This window comes from Gopherus flavomarginatus, chromosome 1 (assembly GCF_025201925.1).
Source record: "Gopherus flavomarginatus isolate rGopFla2 chromosome 1, rGopFla2.mat.asm, whole genome shotgun sequence".
Lineage (NCBI taxonomy): Eukaryota > Metazoa > Chordata > Testudines > Testudinidae > Gopherus > Gopherus flavomarginatus.
This window is the reverse complement of record NC_066617.1, coordinates 70020856-70037973: the sequence shown is the minus strand read 5'-3', so window position 1 is coordinate 70037973 and position 17118 is coordinate 70020856. Positions and strand designations below refer to the sequence as shown.

Here is a 17118-nt window from a genome sequence, read left to right as displayed (position 1 = left end):
CCAGAATTATCAATTACCCCACTTGCAATAAGCTTAAAATAATCCACCAGTCCAAACAAACAAATATTTAGTTCCACAGCAAAAAAAAAAAAAAAAAAAGCAACAATCAGCCATTCATTGGCTGGCCAATCACTGTTTAATGCTTTATAATGAGAAACATCCCAGGCTGCCAATTACACCAGCTTGAAGCAGCCAGGGTCAACGCTGATGCTTGAGATACTCCACATGTCATGAAGGCTGAGGAGCACTTCATGTGGGAGACAAATTGAGTGCAGCCCAGAATATAGAGTACATTACAGTGTGCAAGCAATCCAAGAACCCATATGTGGCCTGAGGCACCATGGTGTGACAGAAAGAGCACAGCACTGTTGAAATAATTGCAGCCCAGAGCCCCTAGCTGTAATAACTGTGTTTTTGACAGACAGCTGGGTAAATACTACAAACAAACAATGTTCTCTGGTTACTCATTTCGATTTTTAAACTAATTTCCTTCTGCCATGTTTGAGCCCCTTCCATGCTCACAGTACACTAAAATTGAGCCACTGAGTTTTACTGACATAAATGTTTGCACAGAGCAAATTTCAGAGCTGTATCGCCATTATTAAAACACATTTTAAATTCACATATGCAAGCATCCACAACTGTTTGTTTATCCATTCCATCAGGAACAGTAGCAATACCGTGTGACTCATCTGACCAATCACAATTTACCAACACAGCTCAAATAACAGATACTTAAAGAAAGCTTTCTGGTCTATCCATATACTAGTGGACAGAAGAAACCACCACAAAAATTGATCAAATAATTTCAAATCACTTATAAATCTGAAAGAGTGACAGGCGTCTGACTATGCAGTGTTGTTGTAGCTGTGTCAGTCCCAAGATATTAGAGAGACAAGGTGGGTGAGGTAATATCTTTTATTGGTCTAACATCTTCTGGTGAGAGAGACAAGCTTTCAAACTATGCAACAGTGTCACAGCTAAATACAAGCTTCTCCTTGAAAGGCTTCAATTCATCAGATAAATTGTTCATTGTGAACTAACTATTTGGTCACATACAACCTCATATGCCAATGTTGATTAATTCCTGTAGAAGCCCAATGAGTCTTTTGGTACATATGGACTATTATAGACTCAGCATTTTCATCATGATAAAACCCTGAATTATATTAATGTTAGGGAGAAAACAATAAAGCGCTTTTGTCAGACCCCTATATGGATACATTTTACAGAAGAATGGGAGCTGTCAAATCAGATGACAAGTGAAGCTGAAATGCATTCTCTTCCTTCCTTCTGCCCCCCTTATTAATCACCTGTTAAGCTAACCCAAGATGGTTTCCATGTCCTAGATGACTTTGTGTCAGCTAGGTCAAGAGAGTACAGAATCTCCTATCTTCCACAGGCTCATGCATATAAGGAGAACCCTTTGGCTGATGAGTGCACTCAGTGAGTGTGAACATTTAAAGCTTCATCTGTAACCTGCAAAAACAGATAGTTCCTCACTTTTGAAAAAACAGCAAAGAGAATTGTTTGAAGGAGCGTTCCAGGTTTAACACTTATCTTTTCTGAGCCAGCACTAGTGTGACTGTTAAAATGTCCTTGTGGTCAACAATATGAAACACTTACCCTGCTTCGAGTTGTTAGTCCATGGTGGAGAATCAGTGGCATCGTCTAACAATCTTCTCTTTTTAGCTGATGCCAGGGAAATACTTAAAAAAATGCATTGTACATTATTACTCCACAGAAAAATGAAATTTATAAGATAACACCCAAGTTCCTGATTTCTAACAGAATTTTCACCTGAGTCCTGATTCTGCTTTATTTTTACTGAATTAAGTGACTTGTGCTTTTTGGTCTTAAATACCAGCATCCTTTTTATTCCATGTGACCAAGGAATTCACGCTTTTTAAAGCAAGTTTTACACACACAGCACACCACAGAGATTGCATTTGTTTTGGACCAGTTGTACTAAAATCCCAGCCTTATTCTTGAATGGGTTTAGTCAAGCAGGGGCAAACTCTGTTCCCTCCTCCGTGGATAAGGAAAAAGGCCATTTGCAGTGGTTCTGCTATATAAGGAGGAGGGGATATGATGAAGAGCCCTTCAGGGTGTTTGCACCTCTTGTGCAGCATGGAGTTTAGCTCTACATGTGGGAAGAGACAGGGCTGGAGGATCTGACACTATACGGATCTTTGAGACCTTTTATTTGCCACCTAGACAGGTGTAGGGGCCAAAATAGGTTCCAATCTGCAAGCTGGGAGATGGTTACCCTTTCCCTCTGCCTGCCAAGGTATTTTGATTAGGGACTGAGGGAAAGGAATTTTGCCTTAATCTTTATTTGTTTTATTATTAAACACCCAACGCATGTTGGTGGCTGAAAATCATGTCAAGTATATAATGAGTATTTGGTTTTATCACACAAGTAAAATGAGCTGGTTTTTCTCATGCCTCATGTCAGAATGTTAACTCATGAAAATAAAATCCCTTAAATGGGTGTTGTAAAATACCACAGATATTTCTGCCATCCCAGCTACTCATTAGCTTACAACCTCTCTCTAACCTTGTAACTTTTTCTTGAATTGAATTGCTTTTGGTTCTGATTTGAGGGGGCTATTTGGGGATTTAGTTGGGGATTGGTCCTGCTTTGAGCAGGGGGTTGGACTAGATGATCTTCTGAGGTCCCTTCCAACCCTAATAATCTATGATTCTATGATCTGACTTTTAATCTTTAAAATATGGTGCTTAAAGAACAATAGCTGATAAAGATTCCATAAATGTATAAACAGAGCCACCATGTGGAGAAACTTGTACCTCTCGGTATTTTTCTACACGTGGTTCTTTCCAGTCTGAAACCATATAGTTCTTAAAAGTAGCTGCGCCACCTTCCCTTTTCTGTATCAGCCTTCCTTCCTACATAATAAAATTATACCTTACCCAGAACTATGAGAGGCTCTTGGCTGAACGTAGGAACAATTTAAACCCAGACAGCTGGAGGATATAGAAGTATTCCAGGGAGACACGGCATTATCTGTCTTGAGACAGCAGTCTTGGGGAACACCGATGGGATGTCCATGGGTGCTCAGGTCAGAGAAACTGTCAGGGTATCTACAAGGAAATGTATCGGGTGCCCCCGTAGAAGGGAAGGAAAGTGACGGCCGCAGTCCAGTGGACCCTAAAGCATCATAATGTAAACCTGCAAGGAATAACGAAACATTTCAATCATAAAGAGAATAGAAAGAATGCTAATAGTACAGTAAGATTAGAACTCACACAACCCACCCTTCAGTTGTGGTGGAGAATATGGCTCTGATCCTGAATCTGGTGGGGACTCTGGTAACTGACTTTGCCTGGAGATGAAAAGGATATTTTTATTTCATTATGAAAAGAAATGCATAATAACCATAAGCCAATCTTTAACTACCTCAAACCACATGAGTAATTCATAACATATGGACCTGGTAGCCTTAAAGGCTTGGCCTGCCTATAAAAATTTAAAATTCCCTTTCTCTCTAGGCTCTGGATGGGAGATGCCCAGTATCTTCATCAGCAGAAGGTATCAGCTTTAGACAATTTGTTCTGGTTTATGCTTTAGCCTCCAGAACTTCAGCACTGTGGAAATTAAGAGATGCAAAGTAGGAAGAGTGGGGAGGAGAGGGCATGGGACACAATGGAAGGGGATTGAATTTGTATTTGTCTGATTAAAATAGACACTAGAGCTAGGCCCTTGCAAGCTCACTGGGAAAGAGGGAGTTCAGGGTAGGGTTTCCAGGCAAGATGTGGGCTTTGCTCAGAGCCCCAAGGCAGTCTATTTGGACTCATTTTTCATCCCCACATAATTTTTCAGTTCAGTTTGGAAGACCTTAACAGGGGGCCAATATTTGTATTTTTCATAGCTAACACTCCAAATGCTCAGGAATACAGAGGATTGGTTTTTGGTTTTTTTTAAATGCACATAGCCCTGCTGAGGCAAAACCACAAAAGCCAGTGTAACCTGATCATTTAAGACCAGCTATTCACACCATGTATTAAACCCCATTCCCACTTTGTTCGACATAGGGGTAGCTGCCCGAGCAGTCTTGGTGTCTACGGTTGCATTTTAGAAATCTGAATGAATTAAAATACATTATAAATGATATTTTTGTTAGACTCATAAGCATGCAAGCCAGTCTTTGACATCACACTACATAAAAATGGCCTGTAAAGAGAGGGTGACCAGATGTACTGATTCTATAGAGTGTGGGAGAAAAATGAGTCCTCACTGAGTTTGGACCAACAAGCCAGAGGCTAGGAATAGAGCAAGAGTCAGGCTAACAAAGTAAGGCTGACACGGACTCTAATAACGCGAGACTAAGATCTCTATGTTCAAATTCCATTTATCCCTTTCTCTACTTTCACAAGGGACAGTCCCGATATTTGGGGCTTTTTCTTATATAGGCACCTATTACCCCCCAAACCCATCCCAATTTTTCACACTTGCTATCTGGCCAGCCTCTGTAAAGATAAGAGCTGCATGTGTAACCCACTAGCCAGTGTACTGTATGTCCACGGTGTGCCCAGTCAACATGAGGTCTGTTACAGCTCTCAGCTTAAGAGGTTGTCTCTTCATTTCAAGCTGCAGAAGCCTCCCCAGCCCCCATTCAATTCGTGATGTTGGCCAAAAGGCAGCTCTCACACATACACTCCGGCTGGGACTTTCAAAGGAGCCCAAGACAGGGAATTGCATATACAATAACATTATCATTTACCCAGAACTGGAAGAGACCCTCATTTAAAGGTAGGAATTGTTTAAATCCAAATAGAAATGGAAATTCAATTAGAGTTGGGTGCTTAACTCCCATAGGCTCTTTTGTAAATTTCAGCCTCAATCTCTACTTTGAAACACTGCCTGAGAAATTGATGCTTAGGATTTATAAATAGACAGATTAATAAAAGAAAGCTAATTGCAAAGGAGTTTTTTTAGTGGGTGTGAGGGAGGACCACTGTTTGTACAACACCTGCTGCCCTTCTTGCAGGTTAAATAGAAAGCAATTATTTAAAGAGATGCTGTTAAGTTAAAAATATTAACACAAAAATGCCCTTACCTCTATTGCAAACACTTTTATGATTAAAATAGAGTTTCAGTGATCTAGTTTACATTCTACTATTTTTACTGTTTAAATCTTTATGTCTTAGTTTGCAGTTTGCACACTCTGAAAGACAAGTCAGTTTCACTTTTGTTTGCAGTCCATTTCATTTACATGTTCTGGTGCATTTCCACATTCTATTGCTCTTGGTTTTATAAAATGTCACATTTATAAAAACTACATTTTGGGCTAGTTTTGACTTGGTGAATGACCTTTAAGAAATGAGTGTATGAATAACATTTAAAGTTTTCTTCAGAGTAAGGATATATTTCTAGAGCTTTTAAAAACTGTTTAATGTTTTAAAAACATTGTTTTCTAACTTTTAACAAACTAGAGTTAGGAAACTGATTTGCCTCAAAATTTGAACTGTAAATCTATAAAAGTCTTTAACTTCCCTTCTATATACTGTATGCATGTTTCCTCGTTTCAAACACTGCCTCAGGTACCCACCTAATTTCTGTTTTCGATTAAAATATTTCAGATGGAAGTCCAACAACATATTTTAAACACTACTAGAGGAAGGAAAGTAAACAGTCATTGAAAGAGGAAGGAAACTACTGTAGATTCAAGTTTATATTCACTGCACCATGCATGATGTCTTTTGTATTAATGTTGTATCCTTGCTCCTTCTTAATATTAATATCTTCTTTTTTAAAAAAGAACAGAAAACATTATTAATATACTTTTATTTTTCTTGGAATTGCGTATAATTTTCTTTTATCTGTATTTTAAATATGCCAAGTATCTTTATGTGGATTTACATGGATTTCTCTGAAAGATTTAATTTTTTGCGTTTTGTTTTTTATGCTTCAATGCAGATAATTGTAATGTTACAGAAATTTGACAAGAATAGTTATTGAACTGTTAATCTAATAATTAAACATTACTACACTTCATTATAGTGCAAAATCAGTTAAGCCCTCAAAATACAATACATTTTATTTTGAAAAAGTTGATATTTTGCACATTATATAACAAAGAGTTACATGATTATACAGCAGTTATCTACAGGTATATAATATTATATCTAATGTAGTAGATATGTGGTAGTAGTTGATTTTTCCTGTTCAACCTGTTAACTGGCAATACAATATAGTCATGAGAAGTGAAGTCTCATTTTAAAGGCATTTTAATAATTTGTAATCTGGTTCTTTCTATATGCTTAGTGATACTAAAAACTAAGACGAGAAGTGTCCAAGTGCAGCATTCCTTATATTCTTATTTTTTCTCAGCCTGCAAACTAAGATAAAATTTATTCATAATTGATTAATGAAAATGAGTCAGTAATAGCCTACTTAGCCCACTGTAAATCTGTGCAGTGCATGTGTATGTCCAGAATGAGAAATGGCATGAGGTTTTACCGTCCCCCCCCCACAAACTTTCTTTGACCAGGGGTTGGCAGGTTTCAGGCTTTGAATAATAATCTTTTGTATTAAATGACAGTCATTTGGCAGCTTGGATGAATTATCTGTGTTTTACGGTCTGATGGATTTGTGGTCCATAGTAAGTTGTCCTCCGTTATGCGATATTGGATGGTGTATCATTGTAATTTACAAATTATTTTTTAAAGAGATCAGTCATTTCTTAATTATGAAAGGGACATTAGGATGGAAGCAGTTGTTCTTATCCACAAAAAAAGTAATATGTTTGACACCTTTAAATTTACCACAATAACTAGTGTGAAAGTTATCAATGAGCTTATCCTTCAGTATCATCCACCTTTTTAAACCTACTGTACCTTATAAGAAAATCATGTTTCGATTGCCATCTCTTTCTCTATTTTCAAGACATATAGCTTCAAGAAAGGATCAAGGCTCCTGTTTGATCAAGTTACTTTCTGTAGAACACAGATTTGAATGAGATTTGAGGTGTGATTGCTGTGTTCAGATGGTAGCAATGTTGTGATAACAGAAATGTGCTAACAAGTTCAGTTCTCATTGCTAATACATACAAGGCTCCAAATTCCAAGTCACTGCCAAGGAATTCTTCCAATATACTTGTATCCACCATAGGATTCTCCAGGGCTCCATGCACATCTTGCCCTTTAATTAAAAACAAAGAAAGATTGATATTCAGCCCATGGTTCCTCCAGATCCTAATACTCCAGACTCCAGCACATGCAGAATGCTGTAGCCCCCTTCCTCACGTGTACAAAAGACAACCACATCACCCCTGCCTTCAGACAAAACCCTCCTGCACATGATAGAAGGGCTACGCTTGCATGTGCAAATCTAGCCCCAGTAGGAAAGGAGGGATGGGAAATGTGGAAAGCAGTTGGCAGCATGAAAGAAGTAGTGGGAGGTGACAGAGCAGCCCTAGACATGAGAAGTTTTCTTCACATCACACTTTGAGAACCATTGTTTGCATATATCATTCAATGAAACGTAAGTGTAAGGTAGGTAGATGTAGGTCCATATTTTGCACCTTAAAATGCAGGTATTGAAGACTATTTCATTTCATAATCATCTGCTTGCTGGGATCAGTACAAAGCATCTAGTTTAGAAATCAGGGGTTCTAATATTTTACTCCATTTACTAGACTTGGGCTGTCAAACTGTTTTTGAAACACTTTGAAATACATAAAATCCACTTTCCTTTGAATTGGTTTAACTGTAGAACAGAACAAAATATCAGAATTCTGATGCTAGATGTTGTCTTCCTGATATTTTCCTTACAAAACCAAAACACTAACATATAGAATTTAGCAATGAGCGGAAAGGTTCAGTACTTTGTCCTTCGTTGCTTAGTAACTGGACGCTATAAATGGATTTTATGATTATAAGGTCTATAGCATTAACAAGGACTTTTTCAAAAAAGTCAGCTGGAACTCCCTAGAACGATAAACAATCTTACTTTTAAAAATACTTTGTGGCCTTTCTGGGTTTATAATAAATATAGTGTAAATAACGCTGCATGGACAACACCGTTTGGCATCTGCATGTGTAAATGGTTATGCTCTTAAGTTCCATTCTGCTCTACCTTTTTCTGTTCTCAACCTGAGATGACTTCTGCTAGTAACTTTGGACATCATTTAACTGCCAACACCCAAATCTGCGTCTGTCAGTTTACACAACTCCCTTCTACTTACCTGCCAGCGCCCAGCTGTAGCATTACTTCCAACAACTACTATGTTCTGTGATCACAAAGCAATTTATGAAATGTGTATTTAGGAATCACTCGCTCATTATCAAAATAGAGTTACCTCTGTTTGCTACAGAATCCCAGCTTTACTGTCCTCAGTACAACAGGTAATAGGGAAGAGTTTGAATAGTTTGAAGAGGTGTGATCGACATTCCCTCTTTCACCACAGTCAAATTTTAAAAAGCAAAACCTAGTGGGAATCATTAACATTTCAAGTACGGTAAACACACAGAAAATATATTTACCTACCTTTCATAACTGTTGTTCAAGATGTGTTGCTCACATCCATTCTTATTCTAGGTGCGTACACACCCATGTGCACAGTCATCGGAGACTTTTGCCTTAACAGTATCTGTAGGGTTGGCTGTGGTGCCCCCTTGAACGACGCGCTCATGCGTCAGTATATTAGGCACCGCTGACCCTACGTCCTCTCAGTTCCTTTTTGCCAGCAACTCTGACAGAAGGGGAGGGAAGGTAATGGAATGGATGTGAGCAACATATCTTGACGAACAACAGTTATGAAAGATAGATTTTTCTTTTTTTCTCTTCTTTGAGTGTTTGCTCATGTCAATTCCATTCTAGGTGACTCACAAGCAGTATCTACAGAGGTGGGATCAGAATGTGCAGTTTCGCGGCTTGCAGTACTGCCCTACTGAAGCTAGCATTGTCCCAGGCCTGCTGGGTAAGTATGCAGTGGGACATAAATATATAGACGAACAACCAAGTGGCCACCCTACAGATGTCTTGGATAGGCACCTGGGCCAGAAAACCACTGAAGAGGCCTGTGCTCTGGTCAAGTGGGTGGTGACAATTGCTGGGGCGGCACCTTCACTTGATTGTAGCAGCAGCAGTAGATGATGCAGTGGTGATCCAAAAAGAAATTCTTTGGGTGGATACAGGGTGACCTTTCATCCTGTCAGCCACTGTGATTGCACAGACTTATGGAATGGCTTGGTTCCATCGATGTAGAATGCTAGTGACCTCCTAACGTCCAAGGCATGTAGTCTACACTCCTCTTCTGACTTATACGGCTTCGGAAAGGAGACTGGTAAGTAAATGTCCTGGCTTGGATGAAACTGAGACCCTACCTTGGGCAGGAAAGCCGGGTGCAGTCTCAGCTGGACCTTGTCCTTGTTGAAGACCTTATAGGGCAGTTCCAATCTGTGCGAGGATGAAAGTTTTTACAAATATGACACTTGTCCTCCTATGGGCTTCCCCCAAAACACTTCAGGCAGCTGTCGTAGGGGTCACTGATTGGCATCGGCCTGCTGCATGATGCACATGACTTGAAGCCAGGCGAGTGGGGCATGCTCTGCTTGGGGACGAAGTGCCAGACGGGTCTCTAAGTACTCTAACTTAACACTACAAAGACTAACTATGTACAGATTAGGTATAACAAAGATCTATGAAGAACTGCTAATGCTCTTGCAAATGGCAAGATGAGGCACTCCAACCAACCATCACGGCCGGTAAAAGGAACTGAGAGGGCATAGAGTTGGCACCTAATGTACCAACGCATGAGCGTGGCACTCCAGGGGGTGCCACAGCTGGTCCTATGGATACCGCTAAGGCAAAAGTCTCCAACAACTGTGCACATGGGCGTGCACACACCTAAAATGGAATCAACATGAGCAAACACTCAAAGAACAAAAAAAAAAAACCAAAAAAAAAAAAACTTTTATGACATCTTCATTGTACAGGTTAAAAATGAACATTTAAAAAGGACAGACAAGGTCTTTAAGGTACCGGCTCCCAGACTTATTGTGACCTCAATGTATTTTCTCAGAGGGTGAACCTGATATCTCCTTTTTCTAATATGTCCCAAATAAGACTTTCCTGTTTAGAGGAAAGATTTGCCTCAATCATCCTTTTGTTTTTTCATTTTCCAATCTCTCATCCAAGTAGAAATTGCTCTTTATTTCCACCTGTGAACACTGAAATATTTTCTCTTTAAACTTGTGCCTAGCAAAAATTGTGTTAAAATTTCTGACACTCCACCCTTGTAGCAATCGTGAAACAACACTGATCTGAAGAGACCTAAAAATGGTGCATAGGTGTTTGGAATAATATCTGCATTAGTTTGGAATAATATCTGCTTACATTAGTGACAAAAAAGTTTGCATTTGATGGAATACATGTGTTCACACCCTACATGCCATTGTAATAATCCTTGTACAAAAGTATGCCTTGTAAAATATCATTGGAAACCTCATAATTTGCTGGTCAGTATTGTCCTAATAAAATGTGTGTGGCAACATTGTATGTGAAATTATAAGATCCCCTGGATGATATTATTAACACATGTTCCAAACCCCACAGCCCTGCCTAGGCAGAAGTCAGACCCATTCTGGCAGATGAAGACCAGGCTTCCGTTATGCGTGTCTTCTGCACTTCTCAGCTGAACGACAGCAATGTGAGATGCTTGGGCATGAAACCTTCACCGCTTAGGAAATGCCAACTAGTCAAAATGCTGCAGCACTCTCTTGTGCAACACAGACTGCTTTGAACACATCAGACCTGTCCTCTGCTCTCTCTACTGGCTTCCTATAGAATTTCAAATCCAGTTTACGGTCTCGGTCCTTATCTTCAAAGTGCTCCAGGGTCTAGACTTGAAAACATCACCTAAAGCTCCTGGACAAAGATAGTGGTCAATTCAGCAGTTCCTCTGGCACAGTGGAACTCTCAACAGTAAGAGTAAAGCCGTCTGAGGGAGACAGGACCTTCTCTGGAGGTGGTCTGAGCCTGTGCAATGAACTGCCCTAGGAACTAAGGACCATCAAAAACTTCACCATTTTCCTTGCCAAGTGAAAGGTGTATTTCTTTGACCTTGCCTTCTCTAACATACACATACAACAGATATGTTAAACAATTTTTAAAAAAACCCACCAAAACAAGACACTCCACTTCAAACATTTCTCTCTTTGGGGACAGCAAAAGAGGACAAACATCAAGTGATAGATATGTAGTCTCTTTACACTACTAAAATTATCTCAAATACTATGGTAATGGGTGCAGAATAGATACCTACAAAGAACAGAATAGTAGTTGACATCGTATGTAGTGAGTGTGATAACTACCCTAAATTGAAGCAAAATCCAGCTAACATACTTGCTCCTTTTTGTGCTTTACCTGTGGCTTTAAAAAGTAGCCACTGGCCTCTGAACACCAACTCTTGTCATATGACAAGGTTATTAAGCTGTTTGTAACCTTGACTCATACTACGTGACTGTGGCCAGAAAATGGATTTTCAGCCTTTTACCAGCACTGCTCTGTATGACACCTGTATTACAATGGTATGCTATTAACTCACTCTACTTAGAAGAACAAATATTGTATAGGAAACATCTTTCCAAACTTTGTGTTGTTACTTGACATTAATTGTAAGATAAAGCTTTCATTTAGTTCCCAGAACACCTGCTATACATCCAGTATACTTAAAGGGTTAAAACTCTTAGTGATTATAGTTAGAGAAGTGGCGCCCGCTAAAAATGCTGCTGGAATTCGCCCAGGGTAAGATTCCATTGCTGCATTATCATTTCCACAGAAGTCACCAGTGTATGCTTCATAGTTCTCCTAAATCCTTGCTTTGGAAGTGATGTTAACAGGGTGCTCTGCAGGTACTTCCAGCATGCTTAGACATAGTTTTGAACAGACCTCCCAGATTAAATGCCTGATTTTCATAAAGTATCTAACAGTTACTCAGTACAATGCAAGGTTTGTTAGAAATCCACCAGTCTGTTTAATGCAAAATTAAATCTTTCTGAAAGCAAAGAAGAAACAGTTTAACTTTCATTTGCAGTATATTTTTTCTCAGATTCACATTAATAGTATGAACTCCTTTGTTTCTTTTATAAACTGAGGGTAACGGGAGATCTATAGTTATTAATTAAATAAGTTAATGTATTGGATGAGGCTTTTTTATATTACACTAAGGTCCAATTTCACACCAAGAGTATTTACATCTGAGTTATGGCAGTGAGAACAAATATCCCAGCCAATTCAAATTAAATTTTTTTGACAAAGTGAAAAGTCAGGGAAGGAAAAAAAAAGGAAGTAGCATGTTTTTTGTCTATCATCTAAATTTGAACCACCATTTTGAACAGGTGGCATTCAGTGTTAGGAGACTTGAGAAATTAGGTTTATTGGATTACAGAAATCAAAGAATGGAAATAGTCATAGATTCCAAGGCCAGAATGGGTAACTGTTATCATGTCATCTGACCTCCTGCATAACACAGGCCATAAAACTTCCCTGTAGCAGGGTGGATCCCTGCTCCTGCCCTGCAGGGGTTAAAAGCAGCCCTGGGAAGGGGGCGGGCCTGGAGAAAGCAGCCTGTAGGCTGGGGTCCGAAGCCTGGGCTGATTGAGGAAAGTGGGCTCAGCTGTGGCCATGCTCCAATCAGGCCCAGTAGGCCCCTATAAGAGGCAGTGAAGCCAGAACAGTCTCTTTCTGACTGGAGAGGGAGACAGGTCTGGCTGCTTGGGAACTCACCCAGGGGACCTAGAGGAAGGCAGGGCTGGGGAAAGGCCTTAGGAGCTGGGAAGCCCTAGGCCAGCAACTCCCCAGGCTGCAGGGCCTAATTCTAGGCCTCTGAGGTACTGGGCTTGCAGAGGGGCAGCTGGAGGGTGGGTAAAGGCAGCCAGGCCAAAACCCCTTTGCCTATGATGAGTGGCTGATACTGCAGTCTGCCCCAGGGCTTGGGGGCTAGACAATGACTGGGCAGTAGCCAATACTGAGGCAAAGTGGGGATAATGGGGTGAGGATTCCCCTGGGAGGGGGGACACCCAGTTAAAGGGGCACCAGGGTCCAGGGAGGGACACGGGGCCAGCAGAGGACAGGTGGATCACTGGCCTGCAGAGGGTGCTCTGGGCTGGGACTGAGCTAATTCCCAGAAGTCACCAGCAGGAGGTGCTGCAGGGGTGTCTGCTCGTCTACATTCCCCCAAATAATTCCTAGAGTGTATCTTTTAGAAAACATTCAATCTCGATTTAGAAATTGAGTGATGGAGTCTTTACCATTACCCTTGGTAAATTATTCCAATGGTTAATTACCCTGACTGTTAAAAATTGACCTTATTTCCAGTCTGAAATTTGTCTAGCTTCAACTTCCAGCCACTGGATCATGTTAAATCTTTCTCTGCTAGACTGAAGAGTCCATTACCAAATATTTGTTCCCCATGTAAGTACTCTTTGTTAAGCCATATAGACAAAGCTCTTTGAGCCCATCACTATAAGACATGCCTTCTAATCCTTTAATCATTCTTGTAGCTTTTTTCTGATCTCTCCCCACTTAACATCCTTTTTGAATTATGGGCACCAGAACTGGACATAGTATACAGCAGCAGTCGCATCACTGGCCAAAAGAGGCAAAATGAGTGCTCTACTCACACTTGAAATCGCCATTTAGGCATCCCAGGATCACATCAGCCCTTTTGGCCACAGCATTGCACTGGGAACACACGTTCAGCTAACTACCATGACCCCCCCAAATCTTTTTCAGGGTCACTACATCCCAAAATAGAGCCCCCCATCCTGTAAGTATTGTCTGCATTCTTTGTTCCTAGAGGTATACATTTGCATTTGGCCATATTAAAATGCATATTAACTGTATGGAGAAGAGGAAAGGTGGAGACTGTAGTGAGGTTTGACTGATGATGAAATCAGTGTGACATCTGGCAAGAAGTTTTTACTGAAAGAAAATTAGACAAAGTTGAAGGTCAGATTACAGCCTCCCAAAAAAGTCCCAGGGAGAGGACTAAAGACACCAAGAAAATGTTCAGTCAGCTTCAATAGAATAACGTCATGCTGAGCAGGGTTTGGCTCCTACTCTGTGGTGGGGAGAAATGGTTCTCAAGCTCCATGGACATTAAAGAAAATCCTCAGGATATGGCAAAGAGCTCTGGACATTTACTAGGAGAGCCAGTCATTCCCTGGTATTTTCCTCCCTGCCATTCATCACTGGGAACTCCTGGGGAACATGGTTTCCTTTATTTCTATTTCTGCTGTATAAAGGAGAGCATAGAGGAATCCTTCCAGTGCTCTTATGTCATTAGTCCTCATTTAATCTTGCATCCTGTTACATGGAACTTCTGTGTAAATATCGGAATATTTAGTGTTTCCACATTTTCTTCCCCAAACTAAAAATTCAAATTAAAAAATTAATACTAAGTGTCTTATTAAGACGCACATGCCATCTGAAATAATTTCTTTCAGAAATTGAGCTACTTTAGAAACTGTACTCTTACCTTCAAAGAACTGCTGCAGAGCCTCATTTTCTCCCACCACATCCATGACAAGAAGGTAGAAGCTATTTTTTTCTTCACAAGTTTAGGGACATCAGACTGTGAAACAGTTGCACTGTCCTCTTTTCCAGCTGATGTATTTTTGAACACGTTCATAATCATGTCATTCTGCTGCTAAACAACATGTCTTGAGTAGATTGTCTTGCCCCAGGGAAGTTGATTCTTTCAAAACTAATGCTAGGCAATGGACTCAAAGCTTCTACTGCATGCAGGGAAGAACCTGACAAGACTTTAGGAGGAAAATTGTAGAAGGCATATTTTCCTTACTTCATGTGGAAAACTATGTAAGAGTAGTCTAATTTCTTCCTTGTTTCAAGGACCTTTGCCCCCAGTAATGCCCTTAGCTACACATGCGCAAGCAAGGCGGCAATAAAAATTACTTATCTTGTATTCGTCCTCCACACTGTATAACTTTCATTTATGTGTAAATGAGTAAGTACTATAGATGAACATTGATATGATCAAATGTAATAGGAAAACACCACTGATTACTGTAATTGTGCATTATCGGGATTTTTATTATGGCTCCCTGCATAATATTTGAGTTTCATAAATATGAATTTACCTCACCATATGCCTGTGGGAAGTAGTATCCCCATTTTACAATCATGAAACTGAAGCACAGAAATTAAACCACATGCCCAAGGTCACATGAAGTCTGCATCAGAGCTGGGAACCGACCCAAGATTTCCTGAATACAGGGCACTGACACTAGTCCACCTTTCCTCATTTATTTGATGTGCATAGAAAAACACTGTATGCACTCCAAGAAGTTTGCTCCATCTCACCCCAAAGACTAAATTGGAAAATCGACCATATCTATGTATGGTGGGTAACTCCAAGAGGCACATGGCTTGGAATATTAAAGTTTGAAAGCAAACTCAAGACAAGAGAATAGCAGATCAGTGTTAAAGGGTGGTAATTTATTGAGACCAGACTAATAGCCAGATCACTGCCTCATGGAAGCAAGAACTCATTGGGTACACCTTTGTAGTCCTTGGCTACAAAAGAAAAAAAAGTGTGCACATGATAAACTTTCAGAGATAAAAATTCCTTTTGTGCCTACACAGTACCAGATACGAAAACAGCTTTTCTGCTGGTATGAGCATTATTTTTAATCAGTTTGTAAATTAGATTTTTAGGTATCAGGTATAATTCAGTTACAGAATAAAGAAATTCTGAAAATGGTTTGATTTCAACAGAAAAGTTTCATCTTTCAAATACTCAAAATAAGAAATAATGATAAGTTAAGATCTTTAGCAAGCATTTCTGTGTACAGCACAGAAAGATAACCATGAACTGATAACTACTGAAAAATAGCAACAACTAAACAGAACTTTAGGCTATTATTGCCTTAACAGAATATTAATAACCTTTTGACATTGAATGTTAACATTCATCCAGCTTTCTACAGTGGAAACCACAGAACCAGTGGTAGGATTCTTTTATATCCTTTCTCCAATGGTTTCAAAGAATGTTGCTGGCAATGGAGAGAGATTGGGAAAAAATGGTATTTTACTATTGGAATGACATCAACGCCCCCACCCCACAACACACACACACACCCCTTCCTGAAATACTGTTATGCATATTTATTCCATTAAATCTTGCAACTCATTCAATTTACTTTTGTGCAAAAATTACATATCTTTTGCAAGTATATATTTAGTGATTAAATCACTGGAAACTATGTATATTTGGAATTTCATAATAAATGAAACAGCTATTTACTACTTCAGTGCTCTTATTATAATTTGAGCAATATAAGCTTTTTTGTCTCTATTTTAATTTGATAATCAATTTACCCACCAATATACTTTTATTTGTAAATGAAGAGCTGCTGTCAGGATCAAAAACAAGCTACGGTTTTTCCCAAAGTGCTTATGTGTGGTAAGCCTGCCATACAGCGCTGGCCATATTCCATACATCCTGATCAGTTGTCTGCTGCTGGCAAAAGCAGGCGAAGTGGCACTTGAGCAAAGAAGCATTTTCTTAAGGAGCCATGATCATCTTTTTTCAGTTTTCCTTTGCAAACAGTTCTACATGTGAGGAGATTAACAGAAAGAAATTTGCTAATCTTAATTTTCCATCTAAGGAGTGCAGAAATGATTTACATGTGCGATGCCAGTTGATGGAAACTGATGTGTAAAGAATTACTGATTAGATGGTCTTAATATAGGGGAAAAAAGAAGGGAAAAACAAATGCAGAGAGAATGAAGGACAGGGTGGGAAGAAAGTCTGCATAACCAGAAGGTGGCTATGAGTAGGACAAAAATTAGAAATCTAACACTGATAACCATAGCACTGTCTCTTTGAGCAGAATTGGTACACTAAAGTTTAGAGGTGAGCTACTTGAACATATCCCCCATTAGAATACTACACAGCACAATTGTTCTTCCATCTCAACTAGTCTTAAGGACACATATAAGCTCCCAGTGCAGTGCTGTGGCAAAAAGGGGTAATGTGATCCTTGGGGTACCCGGATTGGCGGGTAGCAATAGATCTATCAGGGATCGATTTATTGTGTGTAGTGTAGACATGATAAATTGATCTC

The 17118-nt window shown here is 39.6% G+C and overlaps 1 protein-coding gene across 1 annotated transcript in view; it reads right to left on the bottom strand.

Moving 5' to 3' along the window:
* MYRFL (myelin regulatory factor like) overlaps nucleotides 1–14666 on the bottom strand; it is a 78523-nt gene extending 63857 nt beyond the window's left edge. The window contains exons 1-7 of the mRNA XM_050935529.1: nucleotides 14508–14666; nucleotides 8211–8255; nucleotides 7815–7953; nucleotides 7075–7165; nucleotides 3280–3347; nucleotides 2935–3193; nucleotides 1627–1709 (exon numbers count right to left, since the gene is read on the bottom strand). Coding sequence (XP_050791486.1) covers nucleotides 1627–1709; nucleotides 2935–3193; nucleotides 3280–3347; nucleotides 7075–7165; nucleotides 7815–7953; nucleotides 8211–8255; nucleotides 14508–14666 — 844 coding nt within the window. The remainder of the gene's footprint in view (nucleotides 1–1626; nucleotides 1710–2934; nucleotides 3194–3279; nucleotides 3348–7074; nucleotides 7166–7814; nucleotides 7954–8210; nucleotides 8256–14507) is intronic.
* Nucleotides 14667–17118: the final 2452 nt, after the last annotated feature.